Below are 17,563 nucleotides of genomic sequence, written 5' to 3'. Positions count from 1 at the left end.
AACTGCTAATTTGCTTAGTATTTATCCATATGTTGGTTCTGTTTAAGACATCACTGTTGCATTTTTAAAAATTATTTCTGCTTATACTGGATAAAGTTGCCATTTAACATTTCAGAGTGAATGTTCTTGCTCAACTGATGGCTACAGGATTCTTGTGTATTTGCTTCCTTTTACCACTTGATGTCACCCTTTTTATAGAAACAGGAGAGCTGAAACTTTGGCCTGAGCTGTTGGATCAGTCACTCTTTCCTGATGCTAGTGTCAGAGAAATGTAGTCATACATTATGTTTAGCATGTGAGATGAGAAGGAGAAACTCAAATACTAAGAGTTCTATTACTTCCTACTAGAACAGATCAACTGTCAATATTATTCTGTCCGTTTGTTGTCGTTTGTATGTCTCTGACTTTGTTCCTCTGGGATTACTATGTGTTCTGATTTCAGGGTGAAGCTGCTTACCTTCCTCCCAGAGAACAGCATGCACAGCTGATGCATGGAGCCTCCGTTCTTGGTCAGCTCTTTCTTCAAGGTTTTGGGCGATGGGAGCGTCCAGCCGCCCTTGTGGTGTGCTCCTCCAGCCTCCAGGCAGTTGATGGCATTGTCGGAGGTGAAGCAGGGCGTGCGCGGGTCCTGCAGGAGGCTGCCTTCGCTGTGCGTGCGCCTGCGGAGGGAGTTCTGCACGCTGAGGCCCCCTCCTCCATGTTTCTCGCAGGTGGCCCCCTCCACCATGCTGCGGCGCTTGCTGTCAGTACGCTGCAGGTAGGCGTCGTCGCTGTCGTCTTCGTCGTCCTCCTCTTCGGACTCCTCTTCTTCATCTTCGTCGTACTCTTCTTCGTCGGTGTTGGGCGAGGAGAGGGCGTCGGCGCTGAAGGAGCGATCGAGGCGCAGCTCGGGGATAACGAACGAAGACGAGGAGGAGGAAGGTGGGGCGTTGGTGTCAGGCGGCTCTGAGACGTTGTCCTCATCTGTGTTGGACACCACCAGGTTCAGGTTGACCTCGTCGTCATTCCTGTCACCTTCATCCTCTCCTCCTTCTTTATCCCCCTCCTCACTTCCTGCACTCTTTCTGCTGGCCCTGTCCTCCTCCTCTTCTTCCATCTCCCCCTTGCTGTCCTCATCCTTCCTCTCTCTCCAGATCTCCATCTCGTGCCCCTCTATGCTCTTGCAGTCCTCGCCCTCCGTGGAAGGAGGTGGAGTTGGAGGCACCTTGTGTCGCTCCTCGGATCCCACCAGACCTCCAAGGGGTGTGTAGAGCTCATCCAAAGGGGTGAGAGGCTCTGAGGGGTGAGGGCTGCCCAGTGTGGGGGGCTCAGAGGGGCTGGAGGGGTACAGGCTGCTTTCCTCGCCCTCGGAGCTTCGTGGGGGCAGGTGGAGGCAAACACCTCCTCGATCTCCTCCTACTCCGCCCAGCTCACATGAAGGGGCATCCGCCTTAGGCTCCAACATCTGGTAAGAGGAGAGAGAAACAGACAGTGGGAGAGTTGGTCAGATTTATCTGGACACATAGTGCACAGTAAACACACCATAAAGCAAACAGGTTTAACTTAGAATAACTGAGATTGATTTCACTGCAATGAGCAAATACGCTTCTTGGATCCATCCCATTTCCAGCCACCAAATCTTATTTTGAAATATGCTTGTAATGCGACATATTCAAGTGATCTAACGGTAATGTCAGGATTAGATTACACAATACTAATGTCTTTGAGACTGATTCTCCTGCCTTTACTTGACAAAGACACCAATCACAACATGGAGCCCATTGTGACGTGCATGATCTTCCCGGAGGGAGACGGATATCTCAGATCAGAATTGCCTACAACAATGGCATCACGGAGCATATTGTGGACCTTGTCAGACTGGCAGAATGAGAGAAAAAGAACAATCTGATATGCTCGTCTTCCCATCTGGGCTTTCAAGGTGTCGTATCATAACACACAAACTGTCGTACCCGATGCTAATGTTTGCTCCCAACGTCACATTAAAGCCATTTTGGGATGAAGGCATGAAATACCGGGGACCACAATGTAAGATAAAGTGCATATTGAGAGGTACTATTGTACTGCTGCAAGCTACTACTCTGAAGCCTGCTGCAGTGATTCAGTCGAACTAAGCTGGCACTATGCCCCCAGGGACTGAGGAATAAAAACAAGCCAAACCCCTTGCAAAACTGAAGAGATTACTGCTATAGTGTCTTAGATCCAGTCATCCATCTGCTCGCCCATCCATCTCCTCCCTGGTATGTTTCAAATCATTTCAAAGTGCCATGAATTTCTGTGAAGTCCAAATGACCACACACACACGAGCCCCCGCTGCCCTCACCCGGGCCAAGCATAACATCCCCGTCACACACTAATGCGCACATGTGAGTGTAACAACACACACAGCACACTTGCCAGTCCTTCCTCAGCGCCCATTAAAATCTTTCTGTATTATCTTGTTTTCCAAAATCTGCTGGTTTTTAACGCTGCTTTAACCCCTCACTGCGCCCTCGGTGGGTGGATCATTACAAACGCATTTCGAGTGGGCCAGCATCACTCAGACACACAGAATGCTATTATGAATTTGACAAAAGGTCACAAAGTTTTCGGCAATAAAAAAAATGCATACGGCCGAATCAAGGAAATGTGTCGGAAGTTATGCACAGAACTTTTCCATTTGATGTAATGATGGTACTTTTTTCTTTATGAATCATGCAGTTTAACACTATATAGCAACAATATTAAACGGTGTAGATTTATGATTGAATTACAAGCAGGTGCATATTTTTTGAAAATTTAACCCTCAAGCGACCAAGCTATTTTAGCGACTAAAATGACCGACTGGGGTCATTTATGACCCCACTATATTTTACACAGGAATATGTCTACTTTAGTGCCTCTTTTTGTGCTTTCTTACCTATTCCACTCCACTGCATTTTAAGATGGATATTCTAAAGTAACCTTCTGTAATTATTCGTGGATTTTAATCATTTTTGACTCAGAGCTAAAGTAAAACCCTATGAACAATATGATGCATTGTAAGAACGCAATAACATTTATTTAGACACGCTTTGTCTGCCACTTCTTTTAAAACTATTCCTTTTGTTTCCTCAATAGTAAATCAAAAGTACATAAAAACAAAATCTACACAAACATCTTGTCTGTATGTGTGCAATGTAACATGCAGAGAAGTATTTAGATTAGGGGTGGCTGTGGCTCAGGTGGCAGAGCTGTTCGTCCAACGCATAACACTTTACCCACCGTACCTCCAGTGCTGCCACTTACACTGGTGTATGAATGTGTATGCTGGGTAATGTTGGTGGTGATCAGAGGGGTTGTAGGAGTGGATTGGCAGCCAGTCAGTCTGCCCCAGGGCAGCTGTGGCTAAAAATGTAGGTCTGTCAGCTATAGTGCACTACAAAACACTGAAATATAACAATTAGAGGTAGAAATAAATAAATAAAACTAAGGCCTGCAATAATGAAAAACCTATACATCTTTATGGGGTCATAAGTGACCTCAGACAAGTTTCCATTATCCTTGTCACACCAGTTGGCCGATCTCTACAAAAAACTATGAGCAGCTGTAGGACAAGTAGATTGACAAATTCATGGCAGGAAACATTTTTCGGATAAAAGATATAAAAACGGCAAATACAATTATATGGCTGGGGTCATAAATGACCCCACTCTGTCGCTTGAGGGTTAAGCAGAGCACAGGAGATTAAACAGCTGTGGACCATTGTGATAATATAAGCTTGCTCAGTGTGTGACCGGAATATTTTGGGGCTAAGAAACTTCCAACCATATCAAGATGCTGTAGCTACTCAATATGTGTTGGCTGTGCTCCAGTGAATATAGGTCAGAGCAGAATATCCAGAAAGCAGAAGGCTTGCATAAATAGTTTAGAGATGAGGCACTGATTTTGACAGCGATATTAAATCTAAAGTATAAAGTTACATTTTAAGATTTCTGAATATGTTAGCTGTGCATTCGAAGCTAGAGTTTCACCACAGGATGTTTCTTGTGTGTAAAAAACAAGAGAAAAGATATCTGCTCTCTGAACATCCGATTCAAAGAACTCCATAATGTAAATCCTTCAGTTGCGTCTACAAATTCAGTTCCACCTTCTTTAGGTTTGCCGTGGATCTTGTGAAGGGCCTTATTGTGCTGGAAAATTTAACCCATGATGATGAGCTGCAGTCACAAGACACTCTGCTCTAACTGGAGATAACATTGCCTCCTCTGAGGCAGCTCTCATGACATTCAGCAAGCTGTTTATGTACTTTTAAAGCTCACATTACTTCCCCCAGATCCGACTGCCCTGTCCTGGTACTCGCTTGTAAACTTTTGACCTGCATTCATGAGTTCCCCAAAGAGATTCTTGAACTTTCACTCAGAATAAACTAAAAAAAACAATCCTAATATATACATTGTATGACATAAGAATGTGTATGCTAGGTATAGAAATCAGTCAATATTGCTTCTGTTTCTTAGTGTGGTGTGAACTAGAAGCAGAACTGATGTATGTGGTATTTGCATGTGATGTAAAGTACAGTCTGCCTGAGAGAGATATATATATAGGCATGATCTGAAATTATCTAGCCTGAAAATAGGGTCACTGTGTCTCTTGCAACACCATGAACTCTTTTATGTAGATTTATGGGTTGTGGAGAACCTCAGGGCTCTGTTCTGAGCCCGATTCTGTTCTTTCTTTGTCTCTCACACAACAACGCTCAGTAAAAAGATCTGCAAATGGGGCATTTAAAAACACCAAAAACACCACACTGATTCATCAAACCAAATATGCAGAACACACTAAATTATTACACCAAGGTTCTTATGTTTTCTCTGTGCGCTATATGAGGTACTGGCTTTGACTGAGGTATCGGGTAAAGAGAGCTGTCTAATCAGTCAAACACTATATCTGATTTGTCTGGAATAACTTAATAAAGTTTAAGTACAATGAAACCACATGTAATGGTATTCAGAGTTAAGTGCCCTGTGAGCCAAACAGTTATTGTCAGTAGTCTATTATTGTCTATATGCTTATACTTGCAAAATAAAATGAGAAACACAAACTCCATACAGAAGTTTTAGCAGTGAGCTGGTGCAAAAGCGCTCTACAGAGCTAGCACTGATATACAATGTGTTAACTCACACTACAAGTTGACTTTGACTTTAAAGTTGTGAGTTTTCTGCACGTTACTTCAAGTTGGCTGTCATTAATGCTGATAAAAAAAAACAGAGGAAGGCAGCACTGCTTTGCGCAATTGGTAAAGCTAAAATCGCACTATTGGCCTTTAACCCTCTAAACCTAAAACTTTCCAGCGGGCTTGAAAGGGATGTTTTTGTTTGATCAAATCACCAAAATTACAGCATTTATCAGAGCCAGAAAATGTAACAACAGAGAGATTCATTGGATGTTCACCTTTGTTCAATAGTCCTTAAACTAAATATGTGTGACATGTACTTTCCTTTCAATAAATGATCCAAATCGAAGCTAAAATTGAGATATTTCATTAAAATCACTTTATTCTACATATCTTAATTTTAAAAAATCAATAAAAATGAATCTTTTTCAGTAACTGCATTTCAAAATACATACAAATTCTGTACTCCTCTGTGAAACCAAGCAGCCATTTATGACTCAGCTGCCACCCACTGTGACATAACACAAATTCAGGGACTTTTCAGCTGAATATGGTTGAACTCCAGGCTCTGTTGATAGGAGACATGTATGGAAACAAAACGTAAGAAGCAAATATCCATACTTTGTAGAACCACGATTTTTTTTCTCCTGGAAATTCTACTGTCTTTGTTTATCTATAGCATTAGAACTTGTCCTGAACTTGTCCTAATCAACTTGGCTTTTAAAATTCTATACCTGAAAATAAACAGCTCAGAATCCTTCCTTCTTGATACTATGCAACATTTGCATGCTTTAGCTATCAAAGTAAGAACTATTACCAATTAGGCATATCTGTTTTTTTCATCATTCTGGGAAAAGATCTTTTTCTAACAATCCCAACCCAAGTCACAACAGGCTTTCTCTCTGTTTACATGTAACCGCTTTTATTTACCATTTACAAAAGTGGCCACTGAGAAGCCCCTTTGAGGTCAGAACAGCGATTCAGGGCTATAAATACTAACTGGATGTTCCTGGATATATGCCTGAAGGTGATCCAGACCTCTCCTTTTCCCTTCTAACTCCTCCTTAACCTCCCCGTGATCCTGTCTAGATGGTTCACGGCGTTACAAGCAGGACTTCAAGTCTTGCTGGTGATACAAAGACTTTATGAGAGGTGCTCATTCATAGAAGGAAAGTGGAAGTAAATCCTGTCTCTATCCCTTAATTTCCCTTTGTTCTTCCTGTGTTCATGGTAGTCCAGCTCATAATGGTGAGTCACTGTCAGCAAATGGTGACATTTCATTGTCTTATTTGGCTTGTCACAGTATGAATATGTTCATTTGGCAACACAAATGGGATAAACAGAGGAGATGTTAGCGATGTTATGTAGTCAGAGCAGTGATTTACACAGTTTCGCTTGACTTTTCTCTTTCTGCACCTTGCTGACCTTCTCTCTCTCCTTTCCTGTCTTCCACACACAAACCTCTGACTGCTGAAGATATGGCTTGAGACACAATGGAGCCACCTGTCCTGTCAGATACACTTGTTCCTTCTCACAGTACACACACACACACACACACACACACACACACACACACACACACACACACACACACACACACACACACACACACACACACACACACACACACACACACACACACACACACACACACACACACAAAAAAAATCAAGCAGTTTCAGATTACCCCTCCAGTGAGCGACCTGTCCTCATATCTGAAGATACGAAAGAACAAACACATTAATAAACTTCAAGGCATTCTTCTGAAATGTGACATCTGCCTCTTTGTCTCTTCAGTGAGCCTGCCTCGACGAGACAAATGAAAACACACGCGCTAATGAGACATGTGCAGTGTGCAAACACTTTGCATTTGTGCGTGCGCCTGCACAATACACGTGTTCTCGAATGCGTCTCGGAGTCATCAATGATTCAACAGAATATAATCTCTGCCATTGCCTCAATTAAGCAAGGAAACAAAACCAGCACTAAAAGGCAGAGAGAGGAAGATGTGGGGTAAGAGAGTGAATGGATGGAGGAGCCAGAGTGGATAAGACAAACATAAGGGAGGATGGATGGGAGGCCGTGAAGCGACATAGAAAGAGGAAATGAGTGGAAGAGGAGAGGAAGATTTGGAGCAAAATCTCAGAAAATGTTGCTTTTTCGTGCAGACACCATCACTACACGAACATTCATTAACTTAGAAACAGACACATTGAAAAGAGCCACCAGTAACAATGAATTAGTTCTATTAGTACGAATTTACAAGCCGACTTTTCCTTGCAAAATGTTCTGTGTGTCTTTGTGTCCATGGATCTAAACACAAAAGACTGGATTCAGCTCACTGAGAAGATGTGATTTAATGCCCTGCTGGCCAGCCAACTCCCTGACCTGTAACACTGCTTCATCATATTAGAGATTGTGCCTGTTATTTGTGTTCAAGGCCAGTGAGCACTGATGCTTGTCTGCCCGTATGAATTTCACTTCACAAAGCAGTTTTCTTTATTATATACTATTCTTATTTGTATCAAAGCCGTCCAATGAAGGCAAATGCCACCAAAAAATCCTGCTGTTCCATGAGAGAAACATTTCAGTCCTATTATTCTGAAGCCACATATGACATCAATCAGGCCGCCACTTTAATCTAGACGGAAATACCACCTATTAGATGGATTTCCCAGGAATCTGCCCAACATGTTCCCCAGAGGATGAATCATTCTGACTGTGCTGGTCAGCTGACTTTCCCACTGGCACCACCACAACATTTGTGGTTTAAAGTTAGCCGTCTCAAAAGCTGAAGAATGGATTTGTACGCACTCTGAAGCAGCAGTTCTAGGTGTTTGGGAACTTTTTATCAGCAGCACCAAATTAGGTCAAAAATTCAGTTTAGTCAGAAATTTGTCTGATGACCAAATACCTCAAGAATAAACACATTAGCATTAGATTTACCTAGAATTTGTGTTGAATGCTACTTTGATGAAAACAGAGATGCTGTTCAAAATATGCAACAGTTCGTGTTTAAATGGCTAGAAAAAAATAAAAACCGCATCTCTCACATGTCTCATTTTTCTCACATTTTTCACATATCTACCCCCAAACCTCATTATGAAATCCCACAAGTGGCTTCACATGTTTACGTGTCTGCTAGCAATCAGTCCAACAGTTTAGCTTTCTTTACAGTGAGCATCACAGCCTCACGGAGCAGCTGTCTTGTTAATGTATCAGTTAAGAGCGAGATATGGCACAGGCGCTCTATGTGGGCTTTAATCAAACTGGAGCTCACACATCAGCAGATGGGAAGGTTTATCATATTTCCAACATTTGGGTCTGTTCAGTCCCATTTCTGACAAGTGCATTTGGGCTTTGGCGTGACATTTTAAAGATAAAAAGAAAAGAATCGATCACAGAAAAGTAAAATGAAAAGAAAACCTTGAGAAAAAGCTTAGTGATGAAGAAGTTTTCAAAAATAAATACATAGAACAGTGCTTATGATCTGCTCCGTCCCTTCTTTGGGGACTCCCTAGAGTACTTACAACAGGGGAAAGATCTGCATATAACTACTGGTTGTTGTGGTCCCTCGAGTCCCAAAATAGGAATATTTTTGAAGACAAATGGGCTTTGGAGAGAAGCCACGGTTCACATTTCTTCCAGCATTTTATGACTTATTAATGAATACAAGGACAAAAACAGACCTGAAAATCTCCAGAAATTGTTACCTCATCTTATCACACAATTTTTTACACAATCTTAGTCCTCTGAAGGTAAAAAAATAGGGTTTCAATTGCTGAAATGTCACTATTTATCAATGACACAAACTATAATTTCCCTATGGGCTTTGCTCATCTGCGATGTACCGTTCTATTGGAAACATAAACCAAAGCTAAACTCAAAATCATCATATTCCATGAAATTTACTTTTGTCAACTAATCTCATCAACTATTTTCTATGAACAGATTCTGCAAATAAAAAATAAACAAATAAAATAATCTTTGCTTCTCAACACAACTGAGGAGCCATTATTGACTCAGCTGTGAACAGTCACATGACAAAAAAATCAGGCACTTTTTAGTAGAGTTGTACTGAACTGCAGGCTGTGTTTACACAGAGCAAATAGGAGACAAGTATGAAAATTAGAAATTTGCTCAGTAAACTACCTCTACTAAGTACACATTTTCCCATATTAGTAACACCTGTGGGAACTTGAAACATGGTGTACATGTTGATTCCATTTTTTAAAAGTATTTTAAAGAAACTCAACTTTTGTGTTTTTGTCCTTTGACATCGTCACTGTGTCATACTGCACAGAGGATATATCTGGGTTCTCTCACCTTCTAGCTATGTTTGTGCTGTTTTTATTGACATGCAGGACTTTATATTGCAGTGAATGATAAGTAAAAATGTGACAAGGGTAAATAATGCCCAGTTGTTCTTATAAATGTGTGTAAATACAGTCACCACTGACGGGACTCTCCAATGATTTATACTCTTGGTGTATTTTACAAATAGCCATCTGTTTTTAACACTATGTGTTTAGTGTGACAGTATGGTCTGGGTGTTAACAGGACACAGAATAAACCAGGTCTCTAAAGTCCGATATCCAAAAAGAAAAAAGAAAACATCCTAGAAGAAATGAAGATTGACAAACATGACCTTCATCTGTGAATAGCATATTCCTGTTCTGAAGGTTTAAATCTCTGAAGGTCAGAATCTTCTCGTAAAGATAGCAGTACAGGAAACCACACTCGCTCGTGGACAGTCACCCAGGGACAATCATGTGGCCTCTGTCCCACCGTTCCCATGGCAACAGGAGACCCATCCCAGGGGAGCAGCTGCGCTTTGCCTTCTCCAAAAGCTAAAGATGTACCTATGAACTCTGTCAGCATAGTTTCCAGACCCCTCCCGCTCCTCAATTCCAAAGTGCCATCTTTCATCTTTATCTCCTTCCTTCCCTTTCTTTATTTCCTTTAATTTCCGGGGTCTCCTCTGTTTTTAAGTAAGACGTTACATTAAAGAGCATTAAAGACTCTCTGCTTAGTCTGATACTGGTAGTTAAAGGTTTAATGCATCCAGCATGACACAAGCCAAATCCACCTCCAGCCTCGATATATCCAGCTTATCTCAATTAGCAGCGCTGTTAGAAATATTGTGTGTGGCCAAACAAAAGGACTGGCTTTCCCCTCTCCTTCTGTCTCGACTCTAGTTCAGCTCAGTGGTGAATCTAAGCGGTGGATGTTGAAATGATGTAACTCCACCCAAACAGTCTGCATGTATCCTTTTCACTCTGCCCTGTTGTCTCCTTTACTCACTGACTTATCTCGTTAATTTATTCCAAGGACGTGTGAGGTCAGAGACGTCTAGAGAAGTCGCCCTGTTTAAAAGGGAAAACATTAACTGAGCATAACAAAGAATAGGAACCAGGTTAACCTCATTTCACACTGACTAACGGTGTCAGCTTGTTGCAACTGTTCATTAAATCTGCATGGAAAACCTCTTTATTTCTTTGAAAACAATGGATATTTAACTTATATTTCTGTTCTTGAGCACCTGAGACTGTTTTCTTTTAGATTTCTTTTTGGTTTCAGACCAAAGATTTTTCATATATTCAACTATGTTCTTCCCCTTTTTTACCCAATGTGCAACAGCCACTTTCAATCACAATGCAGCCCATGCAATGTCTAACTCCATCGCTGGTCTAGGGAGGGCATATAAAGCTTCTTCTGTGTTTTATGTGAAGTCACCAACAGTTTGCTTTCACCCAACAGCAATTAATGTATTTGGAAGGGTTTATGCCACACACACACAGAGGTCCTCCACAGATCGTACCTACCTCTTCACATCAACAATACAACAAAAATATAATAATCTAAAAATATAATAATACTTATTAAAGCTACTTTAAGTGCAGTACTTAATAAACATGTAATGTGCAACATTCCAGGCATTCAACCCTCTGAATCCCAACATCAACTGGTGGACCTAAAAGGTATTTTTCAAAAATCACAAACAGTAAGAATTGTTGTATTTTCAACTCTCCTGACATCAAAATCTGTGACGTGTTGTTCCGACACAAAAACAAAGCAAATCTAAGCTTAAGGTTGTGATGTTTTGATGAAAATGTATTTATTTTGCATGCTTCATTTAAAAATATACCTAAAATAGACCATTTGTAATAACCAGATTCTGCAAAAAATAAAAAATTCTGCTGTCCTCGTCACAACTGAGAAGCCATTCGCGTCCCAGCTGCACCCAACAATCATGTGACAAAAATTCAGGGACTATTCAGTTAAGCTGGGATGAACTGCAGGTTTTGTTTACACAGCGCAGACAGGAGACTAGTATGGAAATACATCCTGATGTTCGTTGTTTTCTTTTCCCCCATTTTTGTGAACAAAATAATCCCAGATATCTACCTTTCCTTTTCCTAATTTTGCGATCCGCGTCATTAAAACTTTAATATACTGCACAGATGACATTTAAGAGCTCTCTACTTCCATTAAAGGTTGTGTTGCTTCCATAGATGTGAAGGACTTCATATTGAGGTGAAAAACGAGCCCAGAGTGAGTAAAAATGTGACAGGAGCAAGAGTAATAGCAAACCTGTTTTCTACAGTTCTTGCGAACCAGGTCATTTTCCACTAAATGTAGCAACACACACCCATAACCCGAGTTGTTTATTTGCTTAAAGCGAAATAATTGGCTGCAACCCACATCACGCTTTTTGACATAAACGCACGCACACTTAGACATTCAGGCTGAATTTTCTACATTCCTGCCATCACAGGAACGTTAGCGCTACACGTAATGTACTACAAAAGACACACACATGCTATGTCTAATGTGGAAGAGCTGCTTGTAATTTAGTGCGATGTTTGTGTCTGGGTGTACTTGTCTGCTCTAACTACATATTAAGCATGCTTTGACATGGACTGTCCAGAACAATCAGAGGTCTGAACATTTCAGAGCTATTATTGCTTTGTTTAATACCAATACCTCGTTAAGAGGCCCAACCTTATAGATGATCAATCTCTGAATGGCCTCATTATATGCACCACAATGCACCGGTCCCTTTTGCCCTTGATTTCACTGAGAGAAGACCGATGAGACAGTAATAGTCATTTATCTGTCAGAACCCTCCATCGCGATTAGATTAGACCGAAAGGGAAGGAGAAAACAGATGATGGAAAAGGGAACAAGGGGGGGAAAGGTGTTAGAAGGTCTGTAGATCAAAAAGGTGAACAGTGGGACCATAAAAGAACAACTTGTTAACTGAATCATAAAAAAAAAATGTATCACAAAGCTGCTGACTTGGGTGAGCAATAAGTCTTTTATGTTCAGCATAATTTCAGTTTTTCGCTGATGCTTCAGGCCAAAATGTGAAGTAAAACTGGACTATTAACCGATCAGTTCCGACATATGCTGAAAGCTCATCCTATTAGAAGCAAATAATATTGTTATTGATCGCAGGTACCAGTATTGCAGCATTCCAGGTATACAGCGTACGTCAGTAAAATTAATTGAAGCAGGATAGCGTAATAAAAACCCCGGCTCAATATCTCACAGGAACACTCGGCAGTGAGTTAAACCTTAGAGATGTCAAACGCAATTTATTAGCATAAAGTCTATTCTCATTAATATTTCAGCTTAAACAGGGAGCGTGTAGATTGGTTCTATGTGAAGCCTGTATGTTTCCAGATATGTTTTAGTGATTACATTTAGTCCTCAGCAGGGTCCAGTGGCATGTTATCAAATCTGAATCCAGTTCCAAACCAGCTTATCGAATTCAGATCCTTTTAAAATCATTTTAAGTGGTTTATCTGATGGGTATTGAAGTTTTTTTTTTAAAGAAAAATAAGCATTGTTTATTTCAAAAAGCACAAAACATATTTCATTATTAGCGAGGCATAAGATATAGCCTAATATAAAAGAATCTAGCTTCTTCCAAGCACATTAAAACCACAGTCGGTGAGTTTAATTACGTATTTAAAGCATGGACATGAACTGCTGTGTTGAGGGGCTGCAGGATGTTTACAGTGTGGTTTGGCAGTGGTCTGTTGCAGTATTTGCAGCAGCAGAAGCTGAACTAAACACATCACTTTGCAAATAATATTAATTCTACATCATCATTTTGTGAATTTTGCATTAAATAATTTCCTCATGTGCATGCATAATGCACTTAATGTTACCTAAAAGTAAACCTGTTGCAATGTGGAAAGTAAACCTGCAGCAGTTGCAGTGTGGAATGTGTTATAACATCAGCAGTAGACTAGTCGAGTGATGATCCTTCTCAAGGCATCAAAAATACCACAAGTTCTGTCTAACATATTAAATGTTGCAAGTCTTGAAACAAAGGAATTGTTATTTCTATAAATGTAGCATGTTGCATTTTTTATGGACTTTGATGTGCTTGCTTTTATTATACAACATTAGTCTTTTTTGATGTCACAGCGAGAGGCAAAAGAGACTAAAAAAGACAACATGAAATAAAGATTTTAATAAGGGATTTGCAAAATCTTATTAAATCCAGACGTTTTCCGAATTTGGAACCAGATCCAAATAGAACTGGCCAACAGAACCCATCCTGAGTCAATACATGGCATTCTTTAACAGTAGCATGGCACGCCACCACTCCTGCTGAACCTTTGGAAGAATCACAGAGAGGGCAGAAAGATTTCTTTTTTTCCTCCCCCTTTCTTTTTTTTTTTTTTTTGCAAAGGCATTATTGATAGAAGCAGGGTTCAGAGAGAAAATGTCATTGACGTAACGTGCCCCATGACGCCAGGCAGCTGAAGACAATGTGACCACTGAGAAAGATTGGAAAGGGCCTTCACAGAAAGAGGTCAGAGCGATGTTTGCGCGAGTGTGTGTGAGCATTTGTGTGGCTCATGGTGTAGGGACATAAATCAATTTAAAGTGTCACATTGTGGGGACTTGTCTCTTATTTGGGGACAAAAAAAAGCAAGTTCCCATGGCATACTGTATATACTTAGAGTTTAATATGAAAACTGGGTTAGGTTGTGGTTGAGACTAGGATTAAGGTAAGTTTAAGGTTAAGTCTTGAGGAAATGCATACGAGTCAATGTGTTGTCCTTTGGAGTAATTGATGCATGACTGTGTCTGTGTGCGAGTGTGTGGTGGTTTTTATTTTGTCTGTTGTGTGCCTTTGTGGCAAACAAGGGGTAGTAATGCGCACGACGTAGTTTCTCAGGTTATAACAAACATCTCATTTGTTCGAGCCGGGACTGTAAGACTCGCTGATAAATCACATTCATCTCGTGTGTGTGTTTTGGTTGTGTGCGTTTGCATGTGTGTGCAGCCGAGGGATGGGCCACTGACACTGTCTACTATTGATCAAGGACAAGCGAAAGATTGAAGAGGAGAGGAGCAGAGTAGAGATTATATTTTTTCCTAGTTACTCTTCTGTGCTTGTTTAAAAACATCTCGATCAGTTTCCTTTGGATACTTTCATTTTATACCAGACTACATGCTTCCCATCATCTCCCTGTGTATCAACAGGCACCAACAAAAACTGCATCAAATTCTCTCTCTTGCTCTCTTCTTCCTCATAAGAAGAGAATAACCCCACAATTCGCCTAATGAGGAAAAGAGAAAAGCAATTTTCCCCTGTGTGCTTCCTGTTGTTTTTCCCCCTCTGGTCCCTTGGTTGTCTCTCTGCGATTGTCTCTATCACTTTCAGCTAACATGGTTTAGAGTTTGTCTTCTTAATGGCTATCTTCCGACCGTTCTCGTCTCTCCGGCTCCCCGTTTTTCACCCGACGACTCCTAAACCATGTGGACGGTTATATCATGCCACTGGCACGCAGCCAAAGCAGAGACATAAAAGCACTAAATGGAGAATGTAAACAATCTGTTGTTCACAAAATACTGCCCATAACTCATATTTATTTGGAGGGAAGTGATGTTACAGGGACAAAATGATTAAAGGGTGCCACTATAGTTATTAGAAAGGAGGAATAAGTGGCACTAAACACAGAATATAACAGACAGAAAGTAAGAAAGGAAATGCAAAACAAACGAAAGCTGGAAATTAAAGTTAGATTTGTTAAAATAGCAGACAACACTGACACACACAACTCTTCATACGAGCCTGTCATAAAGATGCCCAGTGATAAATAGGCCTTTATTGCTTTTTCCTATCTTTCCTCTCATCTCTCCAGCTTGTTTCTTCCTTCCCCAATATGACGAAACCACTCCTTGCCTCCCAGCAGCACAACAACTCAAAATAACTGCATGGATGAAGATTTTTTTTTTCTTTCCCCCACCAGAGCCAAAGAAAAGCACCATAAAATCAATTTGCATTAAAAAAAAGCTACAGATGAAGAATAAAATGACGGTATATAGACCCCCCCTACCTGGCAAAGAGGAAGCAGTTCCAGGTTATAATCCAGTAAAGGCAGATACAGGCACTCCACACATCCCCATTAAAGTGGCCTACTTCCTCTGTCAAACTGGTGTGTGAGTGTTTGCAGCTGGCTAGCTGGGCTGCTGTGTGTGATTCTGTCAGTGTGGGCTAGGCCAACTGAACTGTGCAGCGATACAGAAGGAGAGAGAGAGAGAGAGAGGAAAAGAGAGAGAGGGAGAGGGAGAATGCCCAAGAGGCTAAGAAGGTAGACTCCCAAGCTGCACAAACAAGTGAGAAGGAAGGAGGGAGAGGGAATGAAAGAGAGGGAGGAGACCGAGATAATGAGAAGAGACAAATGAGCAATGAGAGCTCGGAGAGAAGCATATGGTGCGTACGTCCACTGAACATACTAACTGCTCTATAATGTCCTTCATGATTGCATGTGTGTGCGCAAATATTGTCTGACATATATGCACATACATTGTGTCCATTTGTGCCTCCACAACACCCCCGTCCTCCGTTTCTTTGTGAAGACATTAGGGCACTAGAGTCAGGTCCCACAGGATGCACAACCTACACAATAGACACAGAACCAGTGTAAACACTCACAAATGCATGCAGTAGAACGGCCGCATGCATCTACAGCATCTTACACGCACAATGCTGCCACAAAGTCCCAGAGCAGCCGTATACGGTAGGATACCTGTGTCATATTGTGAAAACTTCCCATCTTAAAGGGGAACTTCGGTTTTTTTCAACCTTGGGTCTGTTTCCATATGTAATTTCATACATGTGAGTGATGGAGAAGTGAATTTTCGACATAGCTCCAGTATTTAACCAGGCAGGCAGCTTAGCAGCTCAGCTAGCAGCTCGGCTAGCGAAAAGTATGGGGCAGCTGGCCCCCCCGCATCAAAGTCCCCCCTAATGTGCTTTTTGCTCTAAAGACTGTCTGTGGGGGGGGGTTGCCAGCTGCCCCATACTTTTCGCTAGCCGAGCTGCTAGCTGAGCTGCTAAGCTGCCTGCCTGGCTAAATACTGGAGCTATGTCGAAAATTCATTTCTCCATCACTCACATGTATGAAATTACATATGGAAACAGACCCAAGGTTGAAAAAAAATGAAGTTCCCCTTTAAAGGGAAACAATAGCTTTTGAGGTGACCCCAGTAGCAGCCAATAGTGGTAGTGCTGAAGTTCTTCTTCTAAATTTCCAGTATCAATTCAAATATTTAAAGAGCCTATATTATGCTTTTGAGGTTCCTTCTTTGTGCTATACAGCTGCGTTTTTGTGCATGCACAAGTTCTGCATATTTGAAAAGCTTAGAGGTTTTTTTTTCTTTTTCAAAGTACAGGCATTTCTCCTGTTACTAATCGACATCACCATGCAATGCATTTGCATAAACCGTGTCATTTTGTTAAAACTTTCCATCTTAAAGGGAAACAACAGCTTTTGAGGTGACCCTATTAGCAGCCAACCACATGTGGTTACTGTTAATATACTTCTCAGAATGGTAGCCACATTTTCAAAATTGAGATCTTTCTAAGTTGTCCTTCTAACTTTCCAGTGTGAATTCAAATAATAAAAGAGCCTACGTTATGCTTTTGAGGGTGCATTTTTGTAGCCTAGCCGCGCTAGACAACCCACGGCAACGAATTTAATTCTCTGCCAGGGTGGGTCTAGTTACCCTCCATAAGGCTCGAGGCTGGATTCTCCTAAAACTGGCCGGACCAATCACCATGAAGTGTAGAGTCAGAAGGCGGGCGTAACGAAGTGACGGCGGAGGCGTGACGATTCTGACAGAAACAACCGGCACACAATAAACAGTTATCTTTCGACTCGGCTTTGGCCACAGCCCTTAAAGATTTGAAGCTAAAATTCAACTTGAAAGATAAACAAAGGACGGCACTTAAGTGTTTCATTGAGAAGAAAGACGTATTTGGACTTATGCCGACGGGATATGGTAAATCCTTAATACACCAGTTGGCTCCGCGGCTCCGCTGGTTGGGAAGCTAATGGGACTTAGCCACAATCCGCCGGTGCTCTCAGAACTACGTCAGCCTATTCGTTGCGTTGATTG

The 17,563-nt window shown here is 41.3% G+C and overlaps 1 protein-coding gene across 8 annotated transcripts in view; it reads right to left on the bottom strand.

Moving 5' to 3' along the window:
• Positions 1-17,563, bottom strand: part of rgs3a (regulator of G protein signaling 3a) — a 142,598-nt gene that overhangs the window by 39,267 nt on the left and 85,768 nt on the right. For 7 of the 8 annotated variants that reach the window (XM_051938281.1, XM_051938279.1, XM_051938280.1 and 4 more), the window contains one exon: positions 458-1,444. In XM_051938281.1, coding sequence (XP_051794241.1) covers positions 458-1,444 — 987 coding nt within the window. Of the gene's footprint in view, positions 1-457; positions 1,445-15,498; positions 15,663-17,563 lie in introns of those variants that run through there. The other variant, XM_022212006.2, reaches the window with a different exon arrangement.

The sequence above is a fragment of the Acanthochromis polyacanthus genome, chromosome 18 (genome assembly GCF_021347895.1).
Source record: "Acanthochromis polyacanthus isolate Apoly-LR-REF ecotype Palm Island chromosome 18, KAUST_Apoly_ChrSc, whole genome shotgun sequence".
Classification (NCBI taxonomy): Eukaryota; Metazoa; Chordata; class Actinopteri; family Pomacentridae; genus Acanthochromis; species Acanthochromis polyacanthus.
The sequence above is the reverse complement of the archived record's forward strand: the minus strand, read 5'-3'. Positions and strand labels throughout refer to the sequence as shown.